This window comes from Chiloscyllium plagiosum, chromosome 34 (genome assembly GCF_004010195.1).
Source record: "Chiloscyllium plagiosum isolate BGI_BamShark_2017 chromosome 34, ASM401019v2, whole genome shotgun sequence".
Taxonomy (NCBI): Eukaryota; Metazoa; Chordata; class Chondrichthyes; order Orectolobiformes; family Hemiscylliidae; genus Chiloscyllium; species Chiloscyllium plagiosum.
The window spans coordinates 37,956,252-37,983,437 of NC_057743.1; the positions used below are offsets into that span (position 1 = coordinate 37,956,252).

The 27,186-nt window shown below is 40.7% G+C and overlaps 1 protein-coding gene across 23 annotated transcripts in view; it reads left to right on the top strand.

Moving 5' to 3' along the window:
- kif1b (kinesin family member 1B) overlaps positions 1-27,186 on the top strand; it is a 244,283-nt gene that overhangs the window by 58,732 nt on the left and 158,365 nt on the right. For 9 of the 23 annotated variants that reach the window (XM_043676209.1, XM_043676211.1, XM_043676217.1 and 6 more), the window contains exons 3-15: positions 1,748-1,824; positions 4,790-4,969; positions 6,276-6,341; positions 9,135-9,313; positions 10,516-10,627; positions 11,849-11,926; positions 12,301-12,366; positions 12,468-12,485; positions 15,260-15,335; positions 16,046-16,124; positions 17,488-17,630; positions 21,309-21,350; positions 23,551-23,762. In XM_043676209.1, coding sequence (XP_043532144.1) covers positions 1,748-1,824; positions 4,790-4,969; positions 6,276-6,341; positions 9,135-9,313; positions 10,516-10,627; positions 11,849-11,926; positions 12,301-12,366; positions 12,468-12,485; positions 15,260-15,335; positions 16,046-16,124; positions 17,488-17,630; positions 21,309-21,350; positions 23,551-23,762 — 1,328 coding nt within the window. The remainder of the gene's footprint in view (positions 1-1,747; positions 1,825-4,789; positions 4,970-6,275; positions 6,342-9,134; positions 9,314-10,515; positions 10,628-11,848; positions 11,927-12,300; positions 12,367-12,467; positions 12,486-15,259; positions 15,336-16,045; positions 16,125-17,487; positions 17,631-21,308; positions 21,351-23,550; positions 23,763-27,186) is intronic. The other 14 variants (XM_043676212.1, XM_043676223.1, XM_043676224.1 and 11 more) reach the window with 6 other exon arrangements.

Below are 27,186 nucleotides of genomic sequence, written 5' to 3' on the forward strand. Positions count from 1 at the left end.
AGCTAACTAAGGAGAATGAACAAGTGTTGTAAAAGCTGAAATTGTGGCTATCACACTGAAAAAAGCAGGGATTGTGGTCATACAAGTCAAACTTTATCCCTTTGGGGAAGAACATCCAGCCCTTCAAACCAGGTAATAAGCCTCAATGAAGTGGATAATGAATTTCACGAATTGTCAATCTTACTTAGCTACTTTGTCTTGTCAGTAGAGTCTGACTCTTTGCATAATAAATATTGAGTGCTCTCTTACCTTCTGGAATTGAATTACCATGAAACAGCAGGGGTGGGTGAGGGGGCGCGGGGGAATGCATCTTACCCCAGTGAATATAAAGGTACTTTTGAGTCCTCATACTAAATCCTCAAATGGTGTGCACTCTTGTGCTCACTCTCGCTAGCTCTCCTGTGAATTCTTATGAGGGTTAACGATAAATCTTGGGAGATAAATTGAAAAGAGACAGAGTCTGTTGGTCATAATTTAAAGATGATGTTCAGCAGTTTTCAATTTTAATCATGACTTTTGTGTTGGGAACTTTGTTCTATAAAACCAATTTAGTAACTGAATTATTCCCAAGTTATTTGTATTAGGTGCATTAGAATATTTTGCATTGTGGGGAATCTATCAGATCTGACCAATACAATGCTACTGTGATACTACAGTAAGTTTCTTCTTTTAGCACTTTATGGTATTCTTCCCCAATTCCAAATGTCTCCATCTCTGTTTTCCATCTTGGGCTTTTTTGAATGTTGTCCCTAATGAGTCATAATTTTGACTGAGGAGACTGCAGACGTAAAGCAATTTGCAATGAAATGTAACCAGGAAGTCCCTCTGCTACACTGGGATTTGCATGTTCCTTTTCCTCAGGAAAACCTTTCCCATAGGATTGCCTCACCTGTAACTGTGATACGGAAGAGACTTTTAATTTGTTTACAGGTTTGAGGTGGGGTGGTGTGGTGGCTCAGTGGTTAGCACTGCTGTCTCACAGCACCAGGGACCCAGGTTCGATTCCACCCTGGGGCGACTGTCAGTGTGGATTCTTCCTGTGTCTGCATGGGTTTACTCCCACAGTTCAAAGATGTGTAGGTTACATGGATTGTACATGTATGTACAGGGTTATTGGGGGTGGGTCTGGCTGGGATGCTCTTGAGGGTCGGTGTTGACTCAATGGGCCAAATGGCCTGCTTCCACACTGTCTGGATTCTGTCATTCTGTGACCTGAGCATCATTGGCAAAACTATACTTGGTGGCTCATCTGTAATTGCCCTTGAGAAAGCTGAGGAGGTAATGGAGTTTCAGGAAGGAACAGTGATATATTTGAAAACCATAACGGTATGTAACTTGGACAAGGACGTGTTGTGGTGTTCCCTGCATCTGTCCATCTCATGATAGAGGTTGCAACTTTGGAGGATGCTATCATGAGTTAGTGGAGTCCATCCTGTTTATGGCACACACTGCTGTCACTAAGCATCGTTCAGGAGGCAATAATCATTTAGTTTTATAAACAGGATGCTGGTCAAGTTGGCTACATTTTTAAAAAATCACATCTGGCTCCTTGGGTGGTTTTGGAGCTGTACTGGTCCAGGCCGATGGGGCATGTTCCATATCATACTCCTGACTTGTGTCTTGAAGGTGATAGAAAGGACTAGGAGCGTGTGATTAAAGTATCCAGATCTTCACTCATTTGCTGCATTGTTTGAAGCTAAAAACTGTAGAATGGGTCACTGATATCTCTCTGTTCCTCTTCCTTGAGGTATTATCAACCCGAAGAATCCAAAGGAATCACCAAAGACCTTCAGCTTTGATTACTCCTACTGGTCACATACCTCGGTAAGAATCTTTCTTATATTAATCAATAACGCTGATATAGAGATACATTTGTAATAAGGCCATTAATGGTCCTTAATGACTGATTCCTGATTTAAGAAAGTATGCTTAAATAATAATACAAACAACTCTGAATGCGAAATCTGAAACAAAAGCAGAAATTGCTGGAGAAACTCAGGTCTGCTACCATCTGTGGAGAGAAGCTGAGTTAACATTTCAGATCCAGAGACTCTCCCTTTAGAACCTGCGTTCGTTGGACTTGAATTGTTAGCATGGTTTCTCTTTCTCAGATGCTGCCAGACTTGGAGCTGCACCAGCGCATGCTATTGTTGGTTTAGATTTAAACTATATCCCTGATCCACTGTACACTGTTTCAGGTATCTCTGTGCCTCATTATGTAGGTTAACGTGAATGATTTTCTTCCCTCTCCTTCCCATCGCAACCCTTCTCTTCTGTCTTCTGTGGCTATACAAATTAGAATCTCTCCTTTTATCCTTTCACTTATTCCACCTCGAGCTGAACTCTGTGGGTGACTTTGTTCATGTGCAGAACTGTCACGATTCCAATGTTTTCATTCCTCAAAGTGCTTGAGTTAAGACCATAAGATATAGAAGCAGAGTTAGACCATTCAGCCCATTGAGTCTGCTCTGCCCTTCGATCGTGGTTGATATGTTTCTCAACCCCATTCTAAAGTCTTCTCCCCGTAATCCTTGATTCCCACATCAGTCAAGTCTTGGGCCAAAAAATAGCCTCCACATCTGCACTTGGGAATGGGAAGCAATGGGAAGAAATTACAGCACATTTGTGTTGAAAAACTTCTGATGAGTGAACTGGAAATTGTCTGTGTCAAATAAGTTAGGATAAGAAATGGTTTCAATAAGAGTGTAACATCACTGACTCTTAAGCAAGTATAATGACCACCTGTTTTCTACAAACCCTGAAAGGGCTACTTGTGATTTCCAGCACAGGCTGCATTATCGAGTTAATCAGAAAAATAAAGTGGATTACAATCACAGATGATAAATCTGATTTGGTGTTAGCTAGCATTGTATTGTTCCTTGACTCCTGTATGTTCCAAAAAGCAACCTCTCTTATTTTTCTCCCCTATACCCCACACTCCACCTTGATAGGAGAGCATGAGTATTACTAGAAAAAGGCACGTTCTGTTGAAACTTTTTGTCTTGCATTTATCGGAACAATTTGCAAGAAATTACAAAGTAAAGGGGACAACATTATTATACTGAGACAAGAATGCTGATTGGTTGGCAGATAGAGGTAAAATGGCAGATGTACCAATCAGAGTTCACTTGACAACCAGTCAGCAAGCTCTTCAAATACATGATCAAAATGTTATTGTTCTCCCTTTACATTGGCACTCTTGCAAATTGTCCTGATGAGTGCAAGACACAAAATTTTGACAAACATGTCTGGTTTTTCTCAGCAATATTTAAATTCTAATCAATAAAATGACGTTGACAGACACCTTGAGTGTTATGATTGACAAATCAAAACAACCCAACAAGGTTCTAACATCATTAGCGCTTATGAGAATTCTGCTCTTTTGAATAAAAGTTACAATGTGCAGTATGATTGGTTGATAGTTACTTTCCTATTGGTGTTTCATGTAGAGTCCAGGAAAAGACAGGTACTCTTCCTGCACCTTTTGCCCTTGAGCCCCACCCCTCCCAACTAGGATAGAACCCGCTGGTGTTCACCTTCCACCCCACTAATCTCCGTTACAACGCATCATCCTCCGCCATTTCCATCACCTACAGTCAGACCCCACCACCACAGATATATTTCCCTCCCCACCCCTTTCAGCATTCTGCAGAGACCAGTCCCTCCGTCACTCTCCGATAGAGGTTTATCTATGCATCCACACACGCCATCTACTGTGTCTGTTGTGCCCAATGTGGTCTCCTCTACGTTGGGGAGACAGGACACAACTTGTGGAACGTTTCAGAAGACATCTCCAGGACACACTCACGAAACAACCATACCGCCCTGTGGCTGACCACTTCAACTCCCCCTCTCACTCCTCCAAGGGCATGCAAGTCCTGGGCCACCTCCACCTCCAAAGCCTAACCACCCGATACCTGGAGGGGGAACTCCTCACCTTCCACCTTGGGATCCTCCAACTACATGGAATCAATGCCAATTTCACCAGTTTCCCAATTTCCCCTCCCCCCACCTTATCCCAGATCCAACCTTCAACTCGGCACCGCCCTCTTGACCTGTCCTACCTGTCCGTCTTCCTTCCCATCTATCCACTCCATCCTCTGCCTAGACCTATCTACACCACCCCCACCTTCACCCACCTATCGTCCTCCTAGCTACCTTCCCCCAGCCCCACCCCCTCCCATTTGCCTCTCAGCCACCTTGGGAACCCCCCCATTCCTGATGATTGGCTTATCCCGAATTGTCGACTCTCCTCCTCGAATACTGGTTGACCTGCTGTGCTTTTCCATTCCCACACTTGTTGACCCCCATATTTGAAAGAGGCCAACTCAAGGATGTGTGATAATGCCATGTTTCTCAAATATTTTCCTGCTGTGACTCCATTTGAAGCTTGAAAATGTTGCAATATCTTGGGTAACTGGTGGAGGAGGGAAGAGAATTCCTCTGAGTAGGTGAGATGGGGATTGGCTGCTACTGCCTCAGCTCTCAATTCCAATATTTCAGCATATGACCCCAATTGGTGTCCTGAGTCCTGTTTTGAGAAGCCCTTTGGTAGTGACTGGTAATCAGGAGGTCTCGCCTAATGATCCAGACAGCTTATGTTCACTCCCAACTCACCACCATTCTATTGGCATTTGATTTGTAGGGTTCCAGTTTTCTCACTTACATGAAGACAATCTCAGCAGCTGTGTTGTTTTTCAGTTATCTTTAGGATAAATGTGTTATTTTTGTCTTTGTCTTATTCTTGACTGTATCAAGCATAATCTGACTCTGTCTTTTCACTTGTCAGGCTGAAGATCCAGCCTTTGCTTCTCAGCATCAAGTCTACAATGACATTGGTAAAGAAATGCTGCAGCATTCATTTGAGGGTTACAATGTATGCATTTTCGCATACGGTCAAACTGGGGCAGGGAAGTCCTACACCATGATGGGAAAGCAAGATAAAGACCATCAAGGGATAATCCCACAGGTGAAGTTCAATTTTAATTCAGAGATGCGTCTAATTACTTCGTTGATAAATCTCTTCCCATTTGTTTAATGGGACCCCAAAGTTGATTGTCCCTCATCTCTTATAAGTCATTAAGAATCGCTAAATTCCCACTGTCAACATCATTTTGGCTGCCATTGATCATAAGTTGAACGAGACTAGCTGTATGGCTACAAGAGCAGGTCAAGGTTAGGAATCCTGAAATGAGAAACTCACCTCCTGACTCCCCAAATCCTGACCACTCACTACAAGGCACAACTCAGGAGGGTGATGTAATACTCCCCACTTGCCTGGATGGGTGCAGCTCCAACAACACTCCAGCTTGACGCCATCCAGGGCAAAGCAGCCCACTTGATTGAAAACCACACCCATAAACATTCACTCCCTCCACTGCTGATGCTCAGTCGCAGGTGGTGTGTATAATCTACAATTCACCAAAGCTCCTTCAACAGCACCTTCCAAACCCACAACCACTTCCACCGAGAAAGGCAAGGGCAGCAGTTACAGTGGCGCACCACCATCCTGACTTGGAAATATGTTGCCATTCCTTCAGTGTGGCTGGGTCAAAATACTGGAACTCCCTCCCTAATAGTCTTGTGGATGTACCTTTGCTGAAGTGGACTATAGCAGGTCAAGAGGGCAGCTTACCAGCACCTTCTCAAGGGAAACTGGTGGTGGGAAATGAATGCTGGCTTAACCAAGGACGTCTGCATCTAATTGGTGCAAAAAGTAGTTTTGTTTTTTCAAAATGTCTTTTTCCAACCTGTCCTTTGCTTTGTAGCAGAGCTGATGGATAGTAACTCCACTGGCTGTTGTGGTTGTCAGCAATTCCATAGACTGTGAAGCCTATTTTCTGTTCCTGCTTGCTTTCCAAAAGAAACAGGGCTGCTTAGCGTTCCTCTGGTTTGAGATAGAATAGTCATTGATCTTATAGTCCAAGTTTTTGAAACCAATATTTATAGTCTGTCAAATAAATGGCTTCAAAATGAGATTGCACAGCAACAAAATTCAGCAAGGCCCAGTTCTATCTGTGGCAGTCGGTCCAAGACAGATTAAGAAAGATGTCTAGATGCAATTGCATAATACAGAAAAAATTGACTGATTTGGAATGAATTCAATGTTAATAGCCACCTAAGAATTCAAAGTAAAAGATGCTTTACTGGGGGAAACCCTACTCTCTTTGCGATGACTTCCCATATAGCATTTTTGTTCCTTTTTGGGATAAGATTGAAATTGATCAGTGGCTTTTGCTAAACCTTAGACTATAATTTGTTCCTTCCTCTTGCAGCTTTGTGAAGAGCTCTTTGAGAAGATAAATGACAACAGTAATTCTGATGTGTCATATTCTGTGGAGGTAAGAATTGATGCAAAAGGTTCATCTCATGGGGTATGAATACTGGTTCAGAACTCAGCATTTCAGATCTGAGAAACCTGCATTTGACATTTATTTCTGTTTCTAATTGTCATGGGGTTGTTGCTTAGCCTGATCACATCTCCTGTCTTCCTCGACTGTATTGTACCCTTTTTTTTTGTTGAAAAGCTTTTTTTAAAAAAAATTAGAGCTGATTAAAACCATGCAACTTTGTATAAATTGGTCAAGTGATTCATTCAATGGAATTAACTTGTTGTAAAGGACAATGATATTTGCAAATGATTGACTTCATCGTGTAAATAACATTTTCAGTATTTGAAAATAACATTTTCAAATTTGGATCAGAATTGGCTAGCTGAAAGAAAACAGAGTGGTGGTTGATGGGAAATGTTCATCCTGGAGTTCATTTACTAGAGGTGTACTGCAAGGATCTGATCTGGGTCCACTGTTTTGTCATTTTTATAAATGACCTGGATGAGGGTGTAGAAGAATTGGTTAGTAAGTTTGTGATGACCCAATCAATGGAGTTGTGGATAGTTGTTGCAGGTTACAGAGGAACATAAATAAGCTGCAAAGCTGGGCTGAAAGGTGGCAAATGGAGTTTAATGTGGAAAAGTGTGAGGTGATTCACTTTGGAAGGAGCAACAGGGATAAAGAGTACTGGGCTAATGGTAAGATTTTTGGCAGTGTAGATGAACAGAGAGATCTCTGTGTCTGTGATATGGTTGTTAAGAAGGCAAATGGCGTGTTCACTTTTATTGGTTGAGGAATTCAGTCTTGGAGCCACAAAGTCATGTTGGAGTTGTATAAAACTCTGCTGTGGCTGCACTTGGAGTATTGCATACAGTTCTGGTCTCTGCATTGTAGGAAGGATGTGGAAGCTTTGGGAAGGTTTCAGAGGTGATTTACTCGGATGTTGCCTGGTATGGAGAGAAGGTCCTTGGAGGAAAGGCTGAGGGACTTGAGGCTGTTTTCATTAGAGAGAAGAAGGTTGAGAGGGGACTTAATTGAGACATATAAAATAATCAGGGCTTTAGATAGGGTGGACAGTGAGAGCCTTTTTCCTCTGGTGATGGCTAGCACGAGGGGACATAGCTTTAAATTGAAAGGTGATAGACATAGGACAGATGTCAGCGGTAGTTCTTTACTCAGAGTAGCAGGGGCATGGAACATCCTGTGTGTAGACTCACCAACTTTATTTGCATTTAAATGGTCATTGGATAAACATATGGATGAAAAATGGAATAATGTAGGATAGATAAGCTTCAGATTAGTTCCACAGGTCGGCGCAGTATCGAGGGCTGAAGGGCCTGTACTGTGCTGTAATGTTATATGTGCTTGTAGGATTTCTTCCCCCACTAATACATTGTATGTAGTTTCCTGATGTGGAACATTTTGCTTATATACATGGGATCTTTAAATTGGCTGAATTGATCATCCATTTTTATATTTCTGTAACAAGAAGTTAGATACTCACAAATCAAAACTCATCTTTGATCAATATTGTTCTCTGTCCTAAACCTGTCTGTTAACTAATGAAATATTACAATAAGACCATGAGTAATGAAACCAGAATCATCTGTTAGTTAAGTCTGCCACTAGACTTTGCACTGTGGAAATTTTGGATCTGAGTTCAACCCAAGAGGAGATTAAAATGACATTTGACAAAGGTCATGAATAAGCTGAATACTCATAGCCTGACTTGGCTGTCTTAAAGCTACTCAAATCCAAATTGTATATCACATGGTATGAGTTGGTGGATTTATTTTTATCCTTGAAGTGATGTTGATATTACAGACGTGCAGTTTACGAATTTTCACCATCATCTAAAAAATAGCTTTCCAAAATAGTAATTCACTTACAAATGGAATATGAAGCGGTTTTCTATGAAATGCTTGGAATTGTAGGTCATTGATTAATGGATGACCTTTTATGTCACATCACTTCCATTCAATAATGTTTGTAGTGCTTGAATCTGAAGCAAGCACTGCACTGAATAGTTCTGCCACTGATTTCACCTTAGCTTTTGGAAAATGAGGTGGGGGTGATGGTGTTAGATAGAGGGCAAAGAAATGCATTTCCGCAGGTCAGGGGTACATACAGTTGTGAAATTTACAAGAATCCAGAATTTGAAATGCATAATTGATAGCAATTTTAATTATACATATTCTTTTTGCCATCTTTCTAACACCACTCTTCTCTCTCCCCCACCCTCTATCTAACACCCCCCAACCCATTTTCCAAAAGCGAAGATTAAATCAGTGAGAGAACTATTCAGTGCATTTTTTGTTTTTTTTTTGAAAACCTGCTATACAAATAATAATCAGCAAACTTAATTAATTCTATAATTTAGACTGTTTGTGATATCTAAGCATGGTGAAGGCAGTGCAATTTTCAGGATTTTTAAGTGTTGGAATACTAAGACACTTCAATGGAAGAGAGATTACATCTTTAAATCCAGCTATTGGCTGGTATATAAAACTAATTTAGGTGTCAGTTTAAGCTTAAATGTAATGTTTACCATTTTTTTCTGCTTTATTCGGTTGGTTTTTTTGTTAGTCTTGCAAACACATAGTTTAAAATTGCATTTCTGTAATGCAATATAAAAACAGATGTGCATTGTTCCAATCAATATGCTTTGCTGAAACATTGTTCCTTTCTTTTCATTATACTCATAAAAGATCAGGCTGGCTTCACACTGACATACTTTCCTTTATTTTTGTGTTGCTAGCTCTTGTTGAAACCTAACCACGTTTTCCTGGTTGTTGGATGCAGGTCAGTTACATGGAAATTTATTGTGAAAGGGTTCGAGATCTGCTAAATCCCAAGACCAAAGGAAATCTACGTGTCAGAGAGCACCCACTGCTGGGACCCTACGTAGAAGATCTTTCCAAACTGGCTGTAACATCTTATACAGACATTGCAGATCTCATGGATGCAGGGAACAAAGCCAGGTTGGACATCATGTGCTGAATCAAACTCTGATCAACTTGTGTACCAACAACACTTAGTACCTTTGCCATTCCCTTTTTTTAAAAACTCCTGAGTTAAGGTCAATTAGCTAAGATCTTCCTTTTGGATATTGAATTTATTATTGACTCGTATTTTGCTCAAACCCGGTGAATGGCTCGTTATCTGCCAGTGTTCACCCTAAGCCTTTTTGCTTCCTTGGTAGTTATTTTTATCAGTGGTGGTTTACCAGTACCTATCACTCTCAGGGGCTGGAGAAAGAGGCAGGTCCCAGGGCTAAGTCAGAACGGGAATTGGAATGCTCTTGGTATTATTTTGAACCATGTACATTTGCCATTTGGCCAACTAAGATTAATAAATTACTGGATATTAAAGATATCACGGGGGGTATTGATGGATACACTGAAGGAAAATGGATTGAGATAGAAGATCGACAATGGTCTAGTTGATGGTTGGGTCAGCCTTGAGGCCAGTACTCCTGTTTATGTTCCTGACTGAGCCAACCATCCATTGAATGTAAAGAGCCAACTGTATTGTCCAGATAAAAATTATCTCATTGTCATGACAATCAGGGCAGGGCTGCTGCTTCAACATTTGTTGAAACTTGAGACCAAAATAACATTTTATATTGAGATTTGTAACAATGTTTCCTGATTTTGGTTTATTCATTTTAATTTAGATATTCATTAATCTTGAGCATACAAGCTTCATTAGTTTCAGGCTATTACAGACTACATTAAAGTAAGAGGCTGATGCCAAATATCGTCTGCAGTTCTTTGAGCTGTGACTCACAAATGCTCATGGAATCAGGATTTTTGTGCTAATGTTTCTCTGGTTATAATACCTGAACTTGTTTTATAAATGCACTGGCAATTTGATCTTCTCTAATCTGGTATTAAGGTTATCAGATAACTCAGTTATTGTTCTGTAGTCCATGCAACGTCAGTATAAAGGACAGCAAGGTATAAGGAAAATGAGACCAGAGGAAATGAGTAAGAATTAAGTGAAGACAATCTGTTCGTTTGAGGAATGAATAAACCAGCTGGCACATTCTAGATATCGGGGAAGCTCTTCCAGGAAGCAAGTTTCATGTCCTGTGTATTATGCAGAATGCGTAATGAGCAAAAGATTATTTTTGGCATTGATTTTTATGAGCTGTAAAATATAATCATGTTTTTAATTTCAGAACTGTGGCAGCTACTAATATGAATGAGACCAGCAGCAGATCTCATGCTGTTTTCACCATAGTTTTTACCCAGAAGAAACATGATGCAGAAACAGATCTTTGCACAGAGAAGGTATAAAGTTGGAGATTAATTCCGAAGAGGGAACATTTCAATTTAACCTCAACTCCATTTTCCTGCCTTTTGCCCATAAACCTAGATTCCCTTAAAAATCCACCTCTGTCTTGAATATACTTAATAATCCAGCTTTGACAGTCTACTGTGGTAAAGAGTTCCACAGATTTATTACCCTCGGAAGAAATTCTTCCTTGTCTCTGTCTTAAATGTGTCACCTCTTATTCTGAGGTTATGTCCTCTGGTCCTAGATTGTCCCACAAGTGGAAACAGCCACTCCACATCTAACCTGTCAAGTGCGTCAAGAATCTTGTATGTTTCAATAAAGTCACCTCATTCTTCTAAATTCCAATGAGTACAGGTCCAACCTACTCAACCTCTCCTTATATGATAGTCCCTCCCTTCCTGTTATCAGCTATGTGAACCTTTCCTGGACTGCCTCCAATGTCAGTATATCTTTCTTTGGGTAAGGGGCTAAAACTATTTATAGTATTCTAGCTGTGATCTGACTAATGCCTTGTGTAGTTTTAGCGAAACCTCTCTACTTTTATAATTCATTCCCATTGAAATAAAGGCTTACCTTTGTTTCGTCTTCCCTGCTATATGCTGAATTGGATGTTAGCTTTTTCTGATCCATGAATAAGGGCTCCCAAATCCTTCTGTCCTGTATCTTTCTCCATTTAAATAATATTCGGCTCCTCTATTCCTGCCATAGTACATAACCTCATGATTCCTCACTTTTTATATGAGCAGTGCAGCCTCACAGCACCAGGGACCCGGGTTCAATTCCAGCCTCGGGTGACTTTCTGTGTGGAGTTTGCACGTTCTCCCTGTGTCTGCGTCGGTTTCCTTCGGGTGCTCTAGTTTCCTCCCACAGTCCAAAGATGTGCAGGTCAGGTGAATTGGCCATGCTAAATTGCCCGTAGTGTTAGGTGCATCATTCAGAGGGAAATGGGTTTGGGTGCGATACTCTTCGGAGGGTCAGTGTGGGCTGGTTGGGCCAAAGGGCCTGTTTCCACACTGTACGGAATCTAATCTAATCTAATCTATATTCCATTTTCCCCTCATGCCAATACCTCTGTTCTTTAGCAAGTGCAACTAGCAGCTCTTTCTGCTTTGATTGAAGTAAAAGCTTTTCTTATTGTTTTAGTGCAAGGCCAGGTGGTTAAATTTGAAAATAAAAGGCAATCTGATGAATGTTTGTATTCCCTCCTTGATTAGGTGAGCAAAATCAGCCTAGTCGATCTAGCTGGTAGTGAACGGGCTGACTCTACTGGGGCTAAAGGAACAAGATTAAAGGTAACAAAGAATGGCAGATTTCTTGCTGACATGTCTTTATTTCTGCTAATTGAATACAGTGGATATTTTATGAAATCTCCAATAATATATTTGATGTGAGTGGTGCACTTCAGCCAGTGTCAATTTTCTTGTTCAAACTCCATTGTGTTTCTGGAGATGCAATAATATGATCTGAAAAGTAGAGGAGTGTTATAAATAGTTAATTTTTGTGAAAACCTTATTTGTGTGGCCAACCAAGGTCAAGTAAACCTTGGGGCGAAACAACTCGAAGCACCTTGAACTCTGCAAAAGGAGTGCAGCGCTGGTTTAATTTTTGTGACAAATTCAATATATTGACGTAAAACAAATTGAGTTAATTGCTTCTTCACTTTCAGGAAGGAGCAAATATCAACAAATCACTTACAACATTAGGAAAAGTTATCTCTGCCCTTGCAGAAGTGGTGAGTTCCTGTTTATCTGCGTTATCTCAATTTTGTAATAACAGATTTTTAAGGTTGTTTACCATAACTTTTTGTCTTTTCAACTTATGCTGCCATTGCAGGACAATGCTCCCAGTAAGGTAATGTCAGGATATTATCATATAATGTGCTCTGCTCATACTTGTTCTATATATGTGACAACAAAACAAACACTAAAGCATCTCTTTCAGGTTCTGTGTTATGTAGCCAATTTCCTTCACTGGTGCACATTGCTTGCTTGTGACTAAAACAACCCAAAGTTGGCACTTATATAATCAGTGAAACTAATAAGTGTCTATGTTTTAAAACTACTGAGGAAATGTTCCGTAATAGTGTAATAATCTGTCTATTGTTGGTTCTGAGTTACTAAAACAATGTTTACACCACATTAGTACATCCATTTGGCTTCTAGAACTGTCTGGATATGTGGCCTGGCAAAGCCTAACCTTTTAATTACAGATTTGATCTGGAAATAAATTTGAGATAATTCAGGAATGTGGATTAAATATTGAGTTGTAACTATACACTATTTGGATTTACTTTCAGTACTTGGCTAACTGTACTTAGCTTCCTTCAAGTTGTCTTTCATCACTGGCTAAAGACTTTTGCAAGCAATCCTTCATTTATTTATTCATTCTCATTTTATTTTTCATGTACTGCAATGAAATTTAACTTGTTTAAGTTGCCCTGTGTAGATGCCAATCCCCTCTGCATAGTCCTTTGTAGCTGTGGTGTAAACACATCGCTGGATTGTGCGGGGCTTTGGAAGTTGTACAGGTTGAGGGCCAACTGACCATTTAAGGAACTGCTATCATCACGTTTGTCATCACTGCACTGTTTTGAGTTCATGGTTTACTCGTGACAATTGAAAGAGAGTTGAGTGGTAGGAGCATAGTTCCTTGGTAGCTTTGGAATCTCTTCCATATCAAATACACAAAGTTCTATCAGCAGGTGTTGGTGATGGTAATCTATGAAGTCACATGGGGTCCAGGGTGTACTAGCTAGATGGATAGAGAACTGGCTGGGCAATAGGAGATAGAATAGTAGTGGAAGGGAGTTTCTCAAAATGGAGAACTGTGACCAGTGGTATTCCACAGTAATTTGTGCTGGAACTGCTGTTTGTGATGTACATAAATGGTCTGGAGGAAGGTATATCACAAGCTTGCAGATGACACTAAGGTTGGTGGAGTAGCAGATAGTGAAGGGGACTGTCAGAATAAAGCAGAATGTATAGATTTGAGACTTGGGCAGAAAAATAGCAGATAGAGTTCAATCTAGGCAAATGCAAGGTGATGCATTTTGGAAGATCCAATTCAAGAGTGAACTATACAGTAAATGTAAAATGCCTGGGGAAAGTTGATGTACAGAGAGATCTGGGTGTTCAGATCCATTGTACCCTGAAGGTGGCAAGGCAGGTCAATAGAGTGGCCAAGAAGGCACACTGCATGCTTTCTTTCATCAGATGGGGTATGAGTTGGCAGGTCATGGACTTTGGTTCTGGTCGCCACATTACCAAAAGGATGTGGATGCTTTGGAGAGGGTGCAGAGAGGTTCACCAGGATGTTGCCTGGTATGGAGGGTGCTAGCTATGAAGAGAGGTTGAGTAGATTAGGATTATTGTCATTAGAAAGATGGAGGTTGAGGGGGGACCTGATTGAGGTCTACAAAATCATGGGAGATAGAGACAAGGTGGATAGCAAGAAGCTTTTTTCCCCAGAGTGGGGGACTCCATTACTAGAGGTCACGAGTTCAAGGTGAGAGGGGAAAGGTTTAAGGGCAATATGTATGGAAAGTTCTTTAGTGGAAGGTAGTGGGTACCTGGAACACATTGCCAGCGGAGGTGGTAAAGGCGAGCACCATAGTGTCATTTGAGATGTATCTAGACAGATACATGAATGAGCAGGGAGCAGAAGGATACGGGTCATTAGAAAATAGGTGACCGGTTTAGATAGAGGCTCTGGATTGGCATAGACTTGGAGAGCCGAAGGGCCTGTTCCTGTACTGTAATTTTGTTTGTTCTTTGTTCAACTATCCATCTGTATTTGGGAATGGTTCAGAGTTTTCATCGGATTCTTCCTCCATCTGTTGGAAACACTTGAATCTCTCTTGTCACATTTTCCTTTTATGTAATGTCAAGAGTAGTGTTTGACAGATTTGCCTGAGCTTCCTTATATTAATGTCTCGGTAGTCACAAAATCCTTTACTTGAATTTGGACAGAGGTTTCAAATTGAAATGAGCCAATTTTGGATTATTGTATTTGGAGTCAGTCATGGGGCTGATGTAGACAGGAGATGAAGCCACCATAGGTCAGAAACATCAAATGAATTAGTCCAAGGGTGAGTGCACCATTTACTAACAAATCTAACTTGGTTAACAATGGAAAGTTACTTTTGTCTGGCTAGATAGTAACTGCAATGTTGGACTTGATCAGTAGGGGAATGAAGGTCTGTGGGGGACAGGAATGAAGGATCGTGGGGCGGGAGGGACGACAGGAAAGTGGTTGTGAAGTGTCAGCTTAGCTGTGATTGTATTGTGTAGTGGAGCAGGCCTGAGAGGCCGAATGGCCTCCTCCTGTTCCTATTTCTTGTCTTATCGCTGGCTAGATAGTGAGTACAATTTTGTCTCGAGCATACTAAAATTGAAAATTTCTCCATTTTTGATGGAGAATGGAAATGCCTTAGTTTTGGCCTAAGTTGACTATTAGCCAGCCATGTATTGTAGACTCTGCATTAGAGCTGTCTCTTTTTCTAATGTTACTGCCAATATTTGAAAATGGATTGAAATTAACAGAATTGGGTAAAAAAAAGTGGGGGTGGGTGTCATCTAGGATTTAACTTTAATATCAATACTTTTTTTTAAACCTGTGTTGAACAGAGCAAGAAGAAAAAGAAGTCTGACTTCATTCCCTACAGAGACTCTGTATTGACCTGGCTTTTGAGGGAGAATCTCGGTAAGGTGACTCTCAAAGTGAAGTATTAGTCCAAAAGTCTTGTTACTTGCTTCTGGATAGTGGCACTGTATGTGCGTATGGTGACTCTGTTTTGGTATAAAATGGAGTGGAATTTTTTTCGTACAATGATATTTTACTAAGTTAAGTCACACATACACATCAGTCTAAGAATTTGTGCCACTTCATACAAGCAGAATCACTAAAATATGGGAAGCAGTCTGTATGGCCTATCATGTCCACACCAACCCTGAGAACAGCATCCTTCCCAGACCCACTCCCTCTACCCTATCCCTGTAACCCTGCATTTCTCATGGCTATTCCAGCTAGACTAAGATCCCTGGACACTACATGTGCTGATTAGCATGGCCAATCCACCCAACCTGCACATCTTTGCACTGTGGGAGAAAGTCGTAGTACCCGGAGGAAACCCACGCAGACACGGGGAGAATGTGCAAACTCCACATGGTCACCTAAGGGTTGGATTGAACTTGGCTCCCTGGTGCTGTGAGGCAGCATTGTTAACCACTGAGCCTTGGTCAGAAAGCATTGTTTATGTGCCAGCAGAAGGAGAAGTTAGGTTTGCATTTCAGTGTATTGTGATTGAAAGTCTGCTGAATGAGAAACAATAGCTCAGTGACCTGTGCCATTAATGTTACTGGTGTTTTTAAGTGTGGGTTCACAGATGTTTGATTGTGGCTTGTTTCTCTCAGGTGGAAACTCACGTACTGCAATGGTTGCTGCTCTTAGTCCAGCTGACATAAACTATGATGAAACTCTCAGCACTTTAAGGTATATCTGTTTTTAACATCTTCTGGTAAACATTCCGTGCTGTACATGTTAGATTAGATTAGACTCCCTTCAGGCCCTTCAGCCCAAAACCTCCACACTGGCCTTCCAAAGAGTAATCCACTCAGACCCATTACCCTACCCTATATTTACCCTGACTAATGCACCTAACACTATGGGCAATTTAGCGTGGCCAATTCACCTAACCTGCACATCTTTGGATTGTGGGAGGAAACCCACACAGACACAGGAAGAACGTACAAACTCCACACAGTTGCCTGAGGTGGGAATTGAACCTGGGTCCCTGGTGCTGTGAGGCAGCAAAGTTTAGCAGACTGTAATTGTGGTGACTCTACTACAAATGAATTCATTTCCTTCTCCACTGTCGTATTTTGAATTTTTCAGAAGCCAAACTCACTGAAAGTGATTTTTTTTTAGCTAATATTACTTCTATCTTGATGCTTAAATCAATTAATACAAGCTTTAATTTTTAAAAATTGAAATGCAATCTTACTCTAAACCTTCAGAACTTAGAAGTAACACGTTTTCACATAGTGCTGATACAATTTCAGTGTGTTCATTTTGAGCCTGTAGCTGACTCCCTTCCACTCTGGACGCCCACTGACAGCATGCCTGATGAAGGGCTTTTGCCAGAAATGTCGATTTTCCTGCTCCTCAGATGCTGCCTGACCTTCTGAGCTTTTCCAGCACCACTCTAATCTTGACGCATTGACAGCAGACTGTACCATCTACAAGGTGCACTTCAATACTCCTGCAGTGCTTCTTTGATGCCGCCTTCCTAACATGTGACTACTATCATCAAGAAGGACAGGGGCAGTACATACATGGGAGCACCACCAAGTTCTTCTTGGAGAGACACACCATCCTGACTTGCCATTCCTTCACGGTCACTGGATCAAACTCCCAGAGTGCCCTCCCCAACCATACTGTGGATTGTCTTCACTGTTCAGGCTACATTTGGTTCAAGAAGGTCACACACCAACTCTTTTTTTTCCACTCTAGGACAATCCGAGATGGGCAATAAATGCTGGCCTTGTCTGTGGTGTTGATGTGAATAAAACTTTATTAAAGCTTTCCCAGGCTGGGCTTTACTCTAGTCTTGCAATTTGAGGTGTTGATGTATACTGTAGCTTTACCCACAAAATGAATTGTCTTAATTCTTTGATCACTTACTGATTCATGTTCACCATTTAATTTTTCTGTACATTTGGGAAGGATTTGATGAAACTCGTAGGTTGCTCAAGGGTATTATCGTGGGCAAATCTTGACGCGAGTATTTCCGTTTTTTCAATTTAGTGTTTTACTGGTGGAGTTGTTTATATTACTGGGCATTTTTATATTTTAGGTATGCAGATCGTGCAAAGCAGATTAAGTGCAATGCAGTGATTAATGAAGATCCAAATGCAAAACTTATCCGAGAACTGAAGGACGAAGTCACAAGATTGAAGGACTTGCTGTGTTCTCAGGGTCTGGGAGATATCTTAGACAGTAAGTGGATTAACACTATGCATAACCTTATAAGAAATCCTCAATAATTCAAAACATCTGTTGCTATGGACATGAGGGTTATTTTGGGCATTGAAACCTTCCTTACAATCCAGAAGAAAAAAAGAGAATTTATTCAAATACAATATTCTTGACTAGGTTATCTCTTAATCTTAATGTGAGTAGAAGAATTTTTTCCAGAGTTCGCTATTTAGGATCTAAAGGATAATCCATTTATAATCTTTTCTTGTGTGTGTATGTGTGTGTGCGCGCGCGCATGTGTATGGCTGACAGTGAGTTAATGAGGTCACATGTAATCCGAAGCAATAGCAATTCTGGCCAGATTTAATATAACCCTTAATTTTGTTTTACAGTGACAGGACATAAATTTTCATTTTCACTTTTACATAGTAACAAAAGTGCAATTCAAATGTTTCTTTAACTCGTTTTTCTTTTGTCTGCTTAGCACAAATCTTGTCACTAACAACCCGTCGTCATCTGGAAAATATTGTACTTGGGAATGCTTTAAAGCATATATTCAAAATTAAAATTTTCAAGTCCAGGTCTGAGTATTGACCACTTTTAGTTTTGTTTGACTTAGATCTCTCAGGCAGAGTAAACCCTGTAACATGACCATAAAGTTCTTCCTTCTACAATCAGCATGGCTACTTTGGCTTTTCTAAATAAACTGAGCTATGCAGCATCTTGATAGGTAATCATACCTGTTGTAGATTAAATTCACTCATTTACTGATCAGGACACCATAGAATGAACCTGCCTCTGTTTTGCTAAAGACCCACCAGTGATTCTACATGGTACATTGTTGTAATAAATGGAAACATGTTTCACTGCAATTTTATGGAAATAAATTTGATGTCATAGACCTGGCTGCATGCTATTGAATTGTACAGTACAGAAAAGGCTCTTTGGCCCATCGAGTCTGAACCAATGAAAAGCTGCTCTGAATCTACACTAGTCCCACCTTCCAGCATTTCACCCAATGTTATGACGTTGCAAGTTCGTGTTGTTTTTTTTAATATGAAAGTTGCCTTTCAGTTCCCTTCCCAGGCAGTGCATTCCAGATTCCCACCACACTCTGGGTGAAAACATTTTTCCTTAAACCCCCTCGCCTTTCATGTTAAATTTATGCCCACTTGCTATTGACTCTTTAACGAAACGATCCACCGTGTCCCTGAATGGAACCTCATTTTGTTGAGAATTCTCAATGGTTAACTTGCTTGGCCCATTTGGTAGGGAGTTTGCAGCAGTGCAATGGGATAGCCTCATCCTGGGACAACCACCTTAGTGATCATGGTAACACCCCTGCCAGTGCGCGAAAGCACTTCCATGTCTTTGTAGGCAAGGAAGTGTGGATGATATTAAATACATTGTTCATAAGTTTAAACATTCCTGCATAAGTTCATTCACTGCTTGTATTTAATATAGTTATTTTAACATCAGAAAATACTTATGTGGCATACCTGTTTTAAGATGTTATTTCCTGCACTGCCCATAAGAATTTTAAAAAACATTGCTGTCTACACTTTTTTTTTGGTAAACCCACCCAAGAGAAGTCAATTGACACAGTGCAGACTCAACCAGTCAGCCCAATATCTCCAAACTGTGAATGGGAATGGGGACAAAGCAATGCCCAGCGAGGATGGCACTGTGAGACCTCATGGGTATTTCATTTCTCTCGCTCCACGACAACTCCCCTTGCATCCTGTGTATAGTCAATAAGAGGGCACTGAGGGGGTGTCCCTATCTCTGAACCAGAAGGCCTGAGTCCACCCTGTTCCAGAAGTGTGTCATATCACATCTAAACATGGTGGTTAAAGAGATCTATCTTCAATAAGACTCCAATCATGAACAGCTTCAGTGATATAAAGACCTGGCTCAAGGCAAGTGGTGATAGAATGGGCCTGGTCTGTGATACACTAAGGGAAGACTCAGCAGTATGAGACAGGGATGTGCTGACTCAAAAGCATTTCAGTGAACTTGATTGAATCTGTTTTTAATGCAGCCTTTAGGGATCTATAAGGATAAGGTTAGCTGATCATCCACTTCAGTATTTCTCTCCTCACAGTATTACAATGCCCCTTTGCATCACTGGTGTTTGGAAATTTGTTAATCTCTAAGCATAATCCATGACTGAATTTGGATAGTCCTCTGGAGTAGATATTTCCAAAAATTTACAATCTTTTGAGTAAAAACAAATTCTCCTCATTAAGTCCCTACGTAGCTTCCCTTTTATTTTGAAACTGTCTCCAGGTTTAGATTTCCCAACAAGTGGGGGAACCTCTTGCTTCAATTCTCCCTTTTAAGTAATTTGGTTTCAATGAAATTACCTTTTAATTATAGAGTCATAGAGGTGTACAGCACAGAAACAGACCCTTTGGTCCAACCCGTCCATGCCGACCAGATATCCCAAACCAATCTTGTCCCATCAGCCAGCACTTGGTCCATATCCCGCTAAACTCTTCCTATTCATGTACCAATCCAGATGCCTTTTCAATGTTGCAATTGTAGCAGCCTCCACCACTTCCTCTGTAAGCTTATTCCATACCAGTACCACCCTCTGCGTGAAAACATTGCCTCTTGGGTCTATTTTATATCTTGCCCCTCTCAACCTAAACCTATGCCCTCTAGTTCTGGACTCCCCGACCCCAGGGAAAAGACTTTGTCTTTTTATCCGATCCATGCCCCTCATGATTTTATAAACCTCTATAAGGTCACCCCTCAGCCTCTGACACTCCAAGGAAAACAGCCCCAGCCTATTCAACCTCTCCCTGTAGCTCAAACCTTCCAACCCTGGCAACGTCCTTGTACATCTTTTCTGAACCCATTCAAGTTTCACAACATCTTTCCGATAGGAAGGAAACCAGAATTGCATGCAGTATTCCAACAGTGGCCTAACCAATTTTCTGTGCAGCTGCAACATAACCTCCCAATTCTTTTGGGGCTGTGGAGAATACGGGCCTAGGTACCTTTACAGTACTCCAGGTGTGGTTTGACCAAATGTCTATGCAATTGAAGCAAAGCTTTGCTCTTGTACTCCAATCTGATTTTGATAAAAGCCATCATACCCTTAACCTTGCTTGTTAGTGACATAGCTTTCCTTATGAATTTGGCTCTGAAGAAATATCACTTGAATTCTATGCACAAATCGCCCTGGTTTCTATTTTGTACAATATAGTTTGAGAATGTAGAAATTTCAACAGAAAGATACCTCTCATTCCTATTCCTTAAAGATGCTTTTGTTTGACATTGTGATGATAAGAGAGTTTGAAGTGTTAAAAGAGCTGAATGCTAATTTCCTGCATACACTTACGAATACATGGTATTCCATTCTTTAAATCTTTAAATCTAAGGCATTAGTAATCCCTTTTATGAAGGAAATGTCTCTAATATGTTAATTTAAATATAATGCTACTTAAGGAGGTGAAAATCTAAGAGACCTATATGAATCATATGATGGTCCACGTACAAATTCTTGAAATTTCTCCTGAAGATTTTGATTTATTTCTGAGCGAGGTCTGTACAGCTCCAGAATTAAGGGATGTTGAACCATTTAAATTTTGATGAAATGTTTTCCAAGTCTTATATGCAACTGGAAACAGATATGTCTGAGTTTTCAGAATGATCTTTGACCCTTCTCGTTCTCCTCCTGCATCCCTCCAGTTGAACCAATGACTGATGATTACTCTGGAAGTGGAATCAAATGTGTGTATATAAGTGTGTTGGTACTTTCTAATTCTCCTGCCAAAGAAAATTGTCCTGCTTTTAAATCGCTCCAGCTTTGCATGAGCAGATTAGTGGTGTCGCTTTTGGGGGAATTGCAGATAGATTTTATGAGTGTCTGTGCTGTGTTCTGTGCAAGTATGTGGAGTAAATGGGCAAGGCTGGGAATGTGTTCGACCTTGTGCTCTTGCAAGCTTGCTTTTCTGTGTGTGTGTGTGTTGTGCAAATGAGTGTATGCATCTGCTCTGGATATTGGGTTGCTTTGTTCACTTTTTGAGAGAAACGCCTTCACAGCTTCCGACTGCACCACCCAACACCTCATCTCACTATTTTCTTTTTAAAATAAAGTTTTTTGTTGTTGTTGTTGAGGAAAAGAAATGGCATCACATCATACTACAATCTGTTTTGGCTGTACTTTGTATATCATTTGAATATATTGATTTTATCTTATTTAAAATAATATAATTCAGTTACAACTGCGAGACCCAAAATAGGTATTGTTGTTATAGTTTACAAAGAGAGCCGAGTTTATCACTCAGGATGGAGCATGTGATATGTGCCAAACAACCAATGGCTTCATTCTTCATGAGTGGAGCTCCAATTTCTGATTGCTTGGCGTGTGTCACAGATGTCTATGTTTCTGTTGTTGAGATTGCTGTTCTTGACAGATATTGTATATTCAATTTTTTAAAAAATGTATTCATGGGCTGAGGGCATCACTGGCTAGGCCAGCATTTATTGCCCTTCCCTAATTGTCCAGAGGGCAGTCAAGAGTACACCACATTGCTGTGAGTGTGGAGTCACATGTCGGCCAGACCAGGTAAAGATAGCAGTTTCCTTCTCGAATGGACATTAGCGAACCAGACAGATTTTTCTGACAATTGGCAATGATATCATGGTTGTTATTATTAGACTCTCTTTAATTTCAGATTCTTAGGAATTCAAATTCCACCATCTGGCAGACACTGTGCCAGGATCTCCAGAACATTATCTGGGTCTCTGGATTAACAGTCCAAAGACACTACCATTAAACCATCGTCTCCCCATCAAATTGAGAGAGGGTCTCGTAAGACAAAGACGTACAAAAATCTAGGTTTACAAGAATAAATCTATGGCTAAGGCAGTGTTAATAATTTATACTTAATTTCTATGCCAGTGGTCTGTTTGGAGGTTATTTTCTAAACTCAGCCCACACAAATGAGCCTTTCCCATGTTTGTAGGGTGATTTGATGCCAAAATTATATTAGTTTGCTTGCCTATTTTAATTAAATGTGTTTGTAGTTATCAACACAATGTTTTTAAGCTTTGGGCACAAGAGAGGTGTCTGTGTATATGCACGTGTAATGTCATCTGCATTAGTTAACTGCTTTGCCAGTCATTTTATCAGACAATAATATGACCGATCTGTTCACTTTTCATGTTGTTGCTACACTGATGGTGGTTTTAAAGTCCTCCTGGGGCTCTGTAGAATAATTAAATACAAGCACTATGCATCTTTGAGTTTACCTTCTGTGGATATGACAATATGAATGGTCAGGTGTTATGGGCAGTATCTCTTTCGATCCACCTCTGCACATTCAATGAACAGAATCTGTTAAATTGAATGTGCAGGTTCATGATTCACAGTAAAATTAATTCAGATGTATGTTTTCATGTATTTAATAGAATATTTATAAATTCCTCGTGTGACATTAAGCTGGGATAACTTTGTGCACATGACTGAAAGAAACTATTAAGTGAGTTATTCTTCTATAGATATGAATTGGCTCATCAGTAATTGGAGAAATGCATCAAAATTTGATTGTGAAGCATCATAAAGGATGGCGATTGTGTTAAGTTTGGAAATTTGAACAATATTGTATTTCAACTTTTTATGAATTTTCACACTAAATACATTCTGCTGTTTGTTTCTGTCATGTGTACTTCCAAAGTTGTTATAGTTAAAAATTGCACAAGGGCTTTACCATTTTCGTATTTACCATGCACATACCTATGAACCTTGTTTGCTCTGTTTACTGTAAAGCTGATCAGAATGCACTGTTTAGAACTACCATCTAGTGTACAGTGTATGCCCATTCCGTAACCCTGTCTCGTGGATCTTATGTCTTTCCTTTCCTCTTTTCTCTCCGTTTTTTTTCCCTTCCACTTCCTTTTCCCTTGGCCTGCTGCTCCTCTTAATCAGACTTGAAAGAGATACAGAACAGTAAACATAAGTACAAACTAGCTTCAGGAAATCAAAGGCCTGGCCATTTCTCCACAGCACCAGTGGGTACACTGACAGCTTCCCCTTCCTCATCTTCGCTGAACAGCCAGCCAGGTATTCAGTCAGTGACCAGCCTACAGGAGAGAATAATGTCAACTCCGGGTGGTGAAGAGGCCATTGAACGCTTAAAGGTATGTGCTTAATTAAGCATTTTGTGCATTTTAACCATGTCATTTAGAATCACGATACTTTCATAGTTACATCCAGCCCTAGATTGTAACATAAAGCAGTTAGAATTTAAAAAAGTGTTAAATTTTCAGTTTGGATACAAAAGACATAATGCAATTTTAATGTGGCACTCACATTTTAACACTCTCACTTTTGAACAGTTGACAGTGCAGGCTGTATAGCCACACGGTCTCTCCACATCATTTGGTAAGACTGTCACTGACCAATAATCTCACCATCTTTTACTCATTAGCAAAAATGTATCTTATCTATTCCCCTTTAATACCTTGAAAGCACTTATTTACCTACTGAATTCCAGGGAATAGATTTAATTTGATTTATTGTCAAGTGTATTTAGTACTAATACAGGGAAAAGTATTGTTTAGTGTCTGGCACAATCTTAAAACACAGAAAATAAAACAAAACACAGAATATAGAGCCAGAAAAATAAAACAATATAGTTAATCTAATCTCAATAAAGTTCGGTATTCTATGGAACAGCTTCTGCTTCTAACTCAGCCAATGGTCTAGATCTGGGCTCCTCCACCTCAGTGCCTAGAGTCCCTGCTGCTAAACCAACCACACGGCTGTAACCATGCTTCACCGTATTCCCACCACGCTGTTTGGCTCCATCTCATCTCCACCGAATGGTGCTGCCAGATGCTAGGCCAGCCTCACCAATGCAGTAACCATCGATTCCGCACAGTCCTGAACTGGCCAAAGCCACAGATGTCACTGCCAGCAAGCGTCTGGATCTAGCTGTGTACCTGGAGCCTTGGCTCAGCCTGCAAGTCTGGATCAGGGGATTAAGCCCAGGAGCTGCTACTCACTCCCTGGGAAACCTCGGGCTGGGCTGGGGCTGCATCTGCTTTGTCCTGGCGTTTCTGTCCCCACCACCGGAGCCGTCTCCTTCGTCATAATGCAAGAACTAGGAGCAGGAGTAGGCCATCTGGCCTTCCGAGCCTGCTCCACTATTCAATAAGATCATGGCTGATCTTTTTGTGTCCTCAGCTCCACTTAACTGACCTCTCACCATAACCCTTAATTCCTTTACTGTTCAAAAGAATTACCTACCTTAGCTTTGAAAGCATTTGCTGAGGAAGCCTCAACCTACTTCACTGGGCACGGAATTCCACAGATTCTCAATTCCACAGAATTGAGTTCCTCCCTAATTCAGTCCTAAATCTGCTCTCCCTAATTTTGAGGCTATGCCCTCTTGTTCTAGCTTCACCTGCCAGTGGAAACATCTTCTCTGCGTCTATCTTATCTATTCCCTTCATAATTTTGCATGTTTCTATAAGATCTCCCCTCCCTCCCCGCGCCCCCCCCCCCCCACACCATTCTTCTGAATTCCAGTGAGTATAATCCCTGTCGACTCAATCTCACCTTGTATGCCAACCCCCTCAATTCCAAAATCAACCTGGTGAACCTCCTCTGCACCCCCTCCAGTGCCAGTACATTCTTTCTCAAGCAAGGAGACCACAACTGCACACACAACTCCAGGTGTGGCCTCGCCATCACCCTATACAGCTACAGCATAACCTCCCTGCTTTTAAACTTAATCCCTTTAGCGATGAAGGACAAAATTCAATTTGCCGCCTTAATTACTTGTTGTACCTGCAGACCAACAATCTGTCATCTACTCAGCCTTGCTACTGCCTGGGCCTGCGCAGCCATCTTAAGACCATAAGACGTAGGAGTGGAAGTAAGACCATTCGGCCCATCGAGTCGTCTCTGCCATTTAATCATGGGTGATGGGCATTTCAACTCCACTTACCTGCAGTCTCCCTGTAGTCCTTAATTCCTTACAAGATTAAGAATTTATCAATCTCTGCCTTGAAGACATTTAATGTCCTGGCCTCCGCTGTGCTCCGTGGCAATGAATTCCACAGACCAACCACTCATTAGTAAAATGGTTGAAGAAATGTCTCCCCATTCTGTTCTAAATTGACTCCCTCTAATTCTGAGGGTGTGCCCATGGTTCCTAGTCTCCCAGCCTAATGGAAACAAATTCCCAGCGTCCACCCATTTTAAGCCATGCATTATCTTGTAAGTTTCTATTAGAGCTCCCCTCAACCTTCTAAACTCTAATGAATACAATCCCAGGATCCTGAGCTGTTCATCATATGTTAGGCCTACCATTCCAGGGATCATCCGTGTTAATCTCCACTGGACGCGCTCCATTACCAGTATGTCCTTCCTGAGGTGTAGAGCCCAGAATTGGATGCAGTATTCTAAATGGGCCTAACGAGTGCTTTATAAAATCTCAGAAACACATCGCTGCTTTTATATTCCAATCCTCTTGAGGTAAATGACAACATTCCATTTGCTTTCTTAATCACAGACTCAACCTGCAAGTCAGCCTTTTGAGAATCCTGGACTAGCACTCCCAGATCCCTTTGTAGTTTGGCTTTATGAATTTTTTCACCGTTTAGAAAATAGTCTATGCCTGTACTCTTTGTTTCCCAAATACAAGACCTTGCATTTGCCTATTGAATATAATTCAGTCCTTAATGAAGATCAGAGAAAATAAAGAATTCTCATTACCATTGCACAGCCAAATGCTGCTGTTCCATCCACTCAATGCAACATTTAAATTGTAAATTGACCGTGAGCAAGGTCCTTTAAGGACAATAGAAGGCTCCTTACATATCTCTTGCTGTACCCAAGGTGTCTCGTATTAATGTTGAAGAAGGTTTTGTACTAGTTTGAAGCCATTCAAAGTGACACGAATGTTTGACATTTGAAATGATGAATCAAAATTGCTCAGCAGGTTGGTGGTTTGAAGATGAGTGTGATAAATTTATGAGGTGGAACAAGGTGACCCTGCTTTATGCCAGGCCTCATGAATACTCTAGATTTTTGCATTTTGTACAGAGGTGCAGAGCAAGAACTAAATAATTCTCTTCAACGAAGGTAGATAATGTCTACTGTTCCGCAGCAGTCAATTCAAATACAAATGTCTGGGAGAACTCATTTGGGTGTGCTCTCCAAGCGTAGAGTGGTGATTGGCTCGAGGTACATTGAAATTTAGGAAATGCTACAACAGAAATCAGACAGGGATTGTCATATTTCAAATCTGAATGACCTGACAAGGGAGTACTTTTTTTAAAAAAAAATCTGTAAAGGAAATGGTATTGGCATTTTTATTGACTTACCATTAATGTAAAGGTCTCATAACTCATAATGAAAGAATGTCTTACAGATATCACTGTGATTATGCATTATTATTTGAAATCTCAATGTAAACCTGCAAATTAGTTCTGGGAATGCGCGTAGCTTGCTAAACAATGGTCACTCTTGTATAGGAAAATTAGGAGCAGGAGATTGCTATTCTCCTTCTCGTGGACCCTCCACCATTCAATTGAATCAAGGCTGATCTCTTAC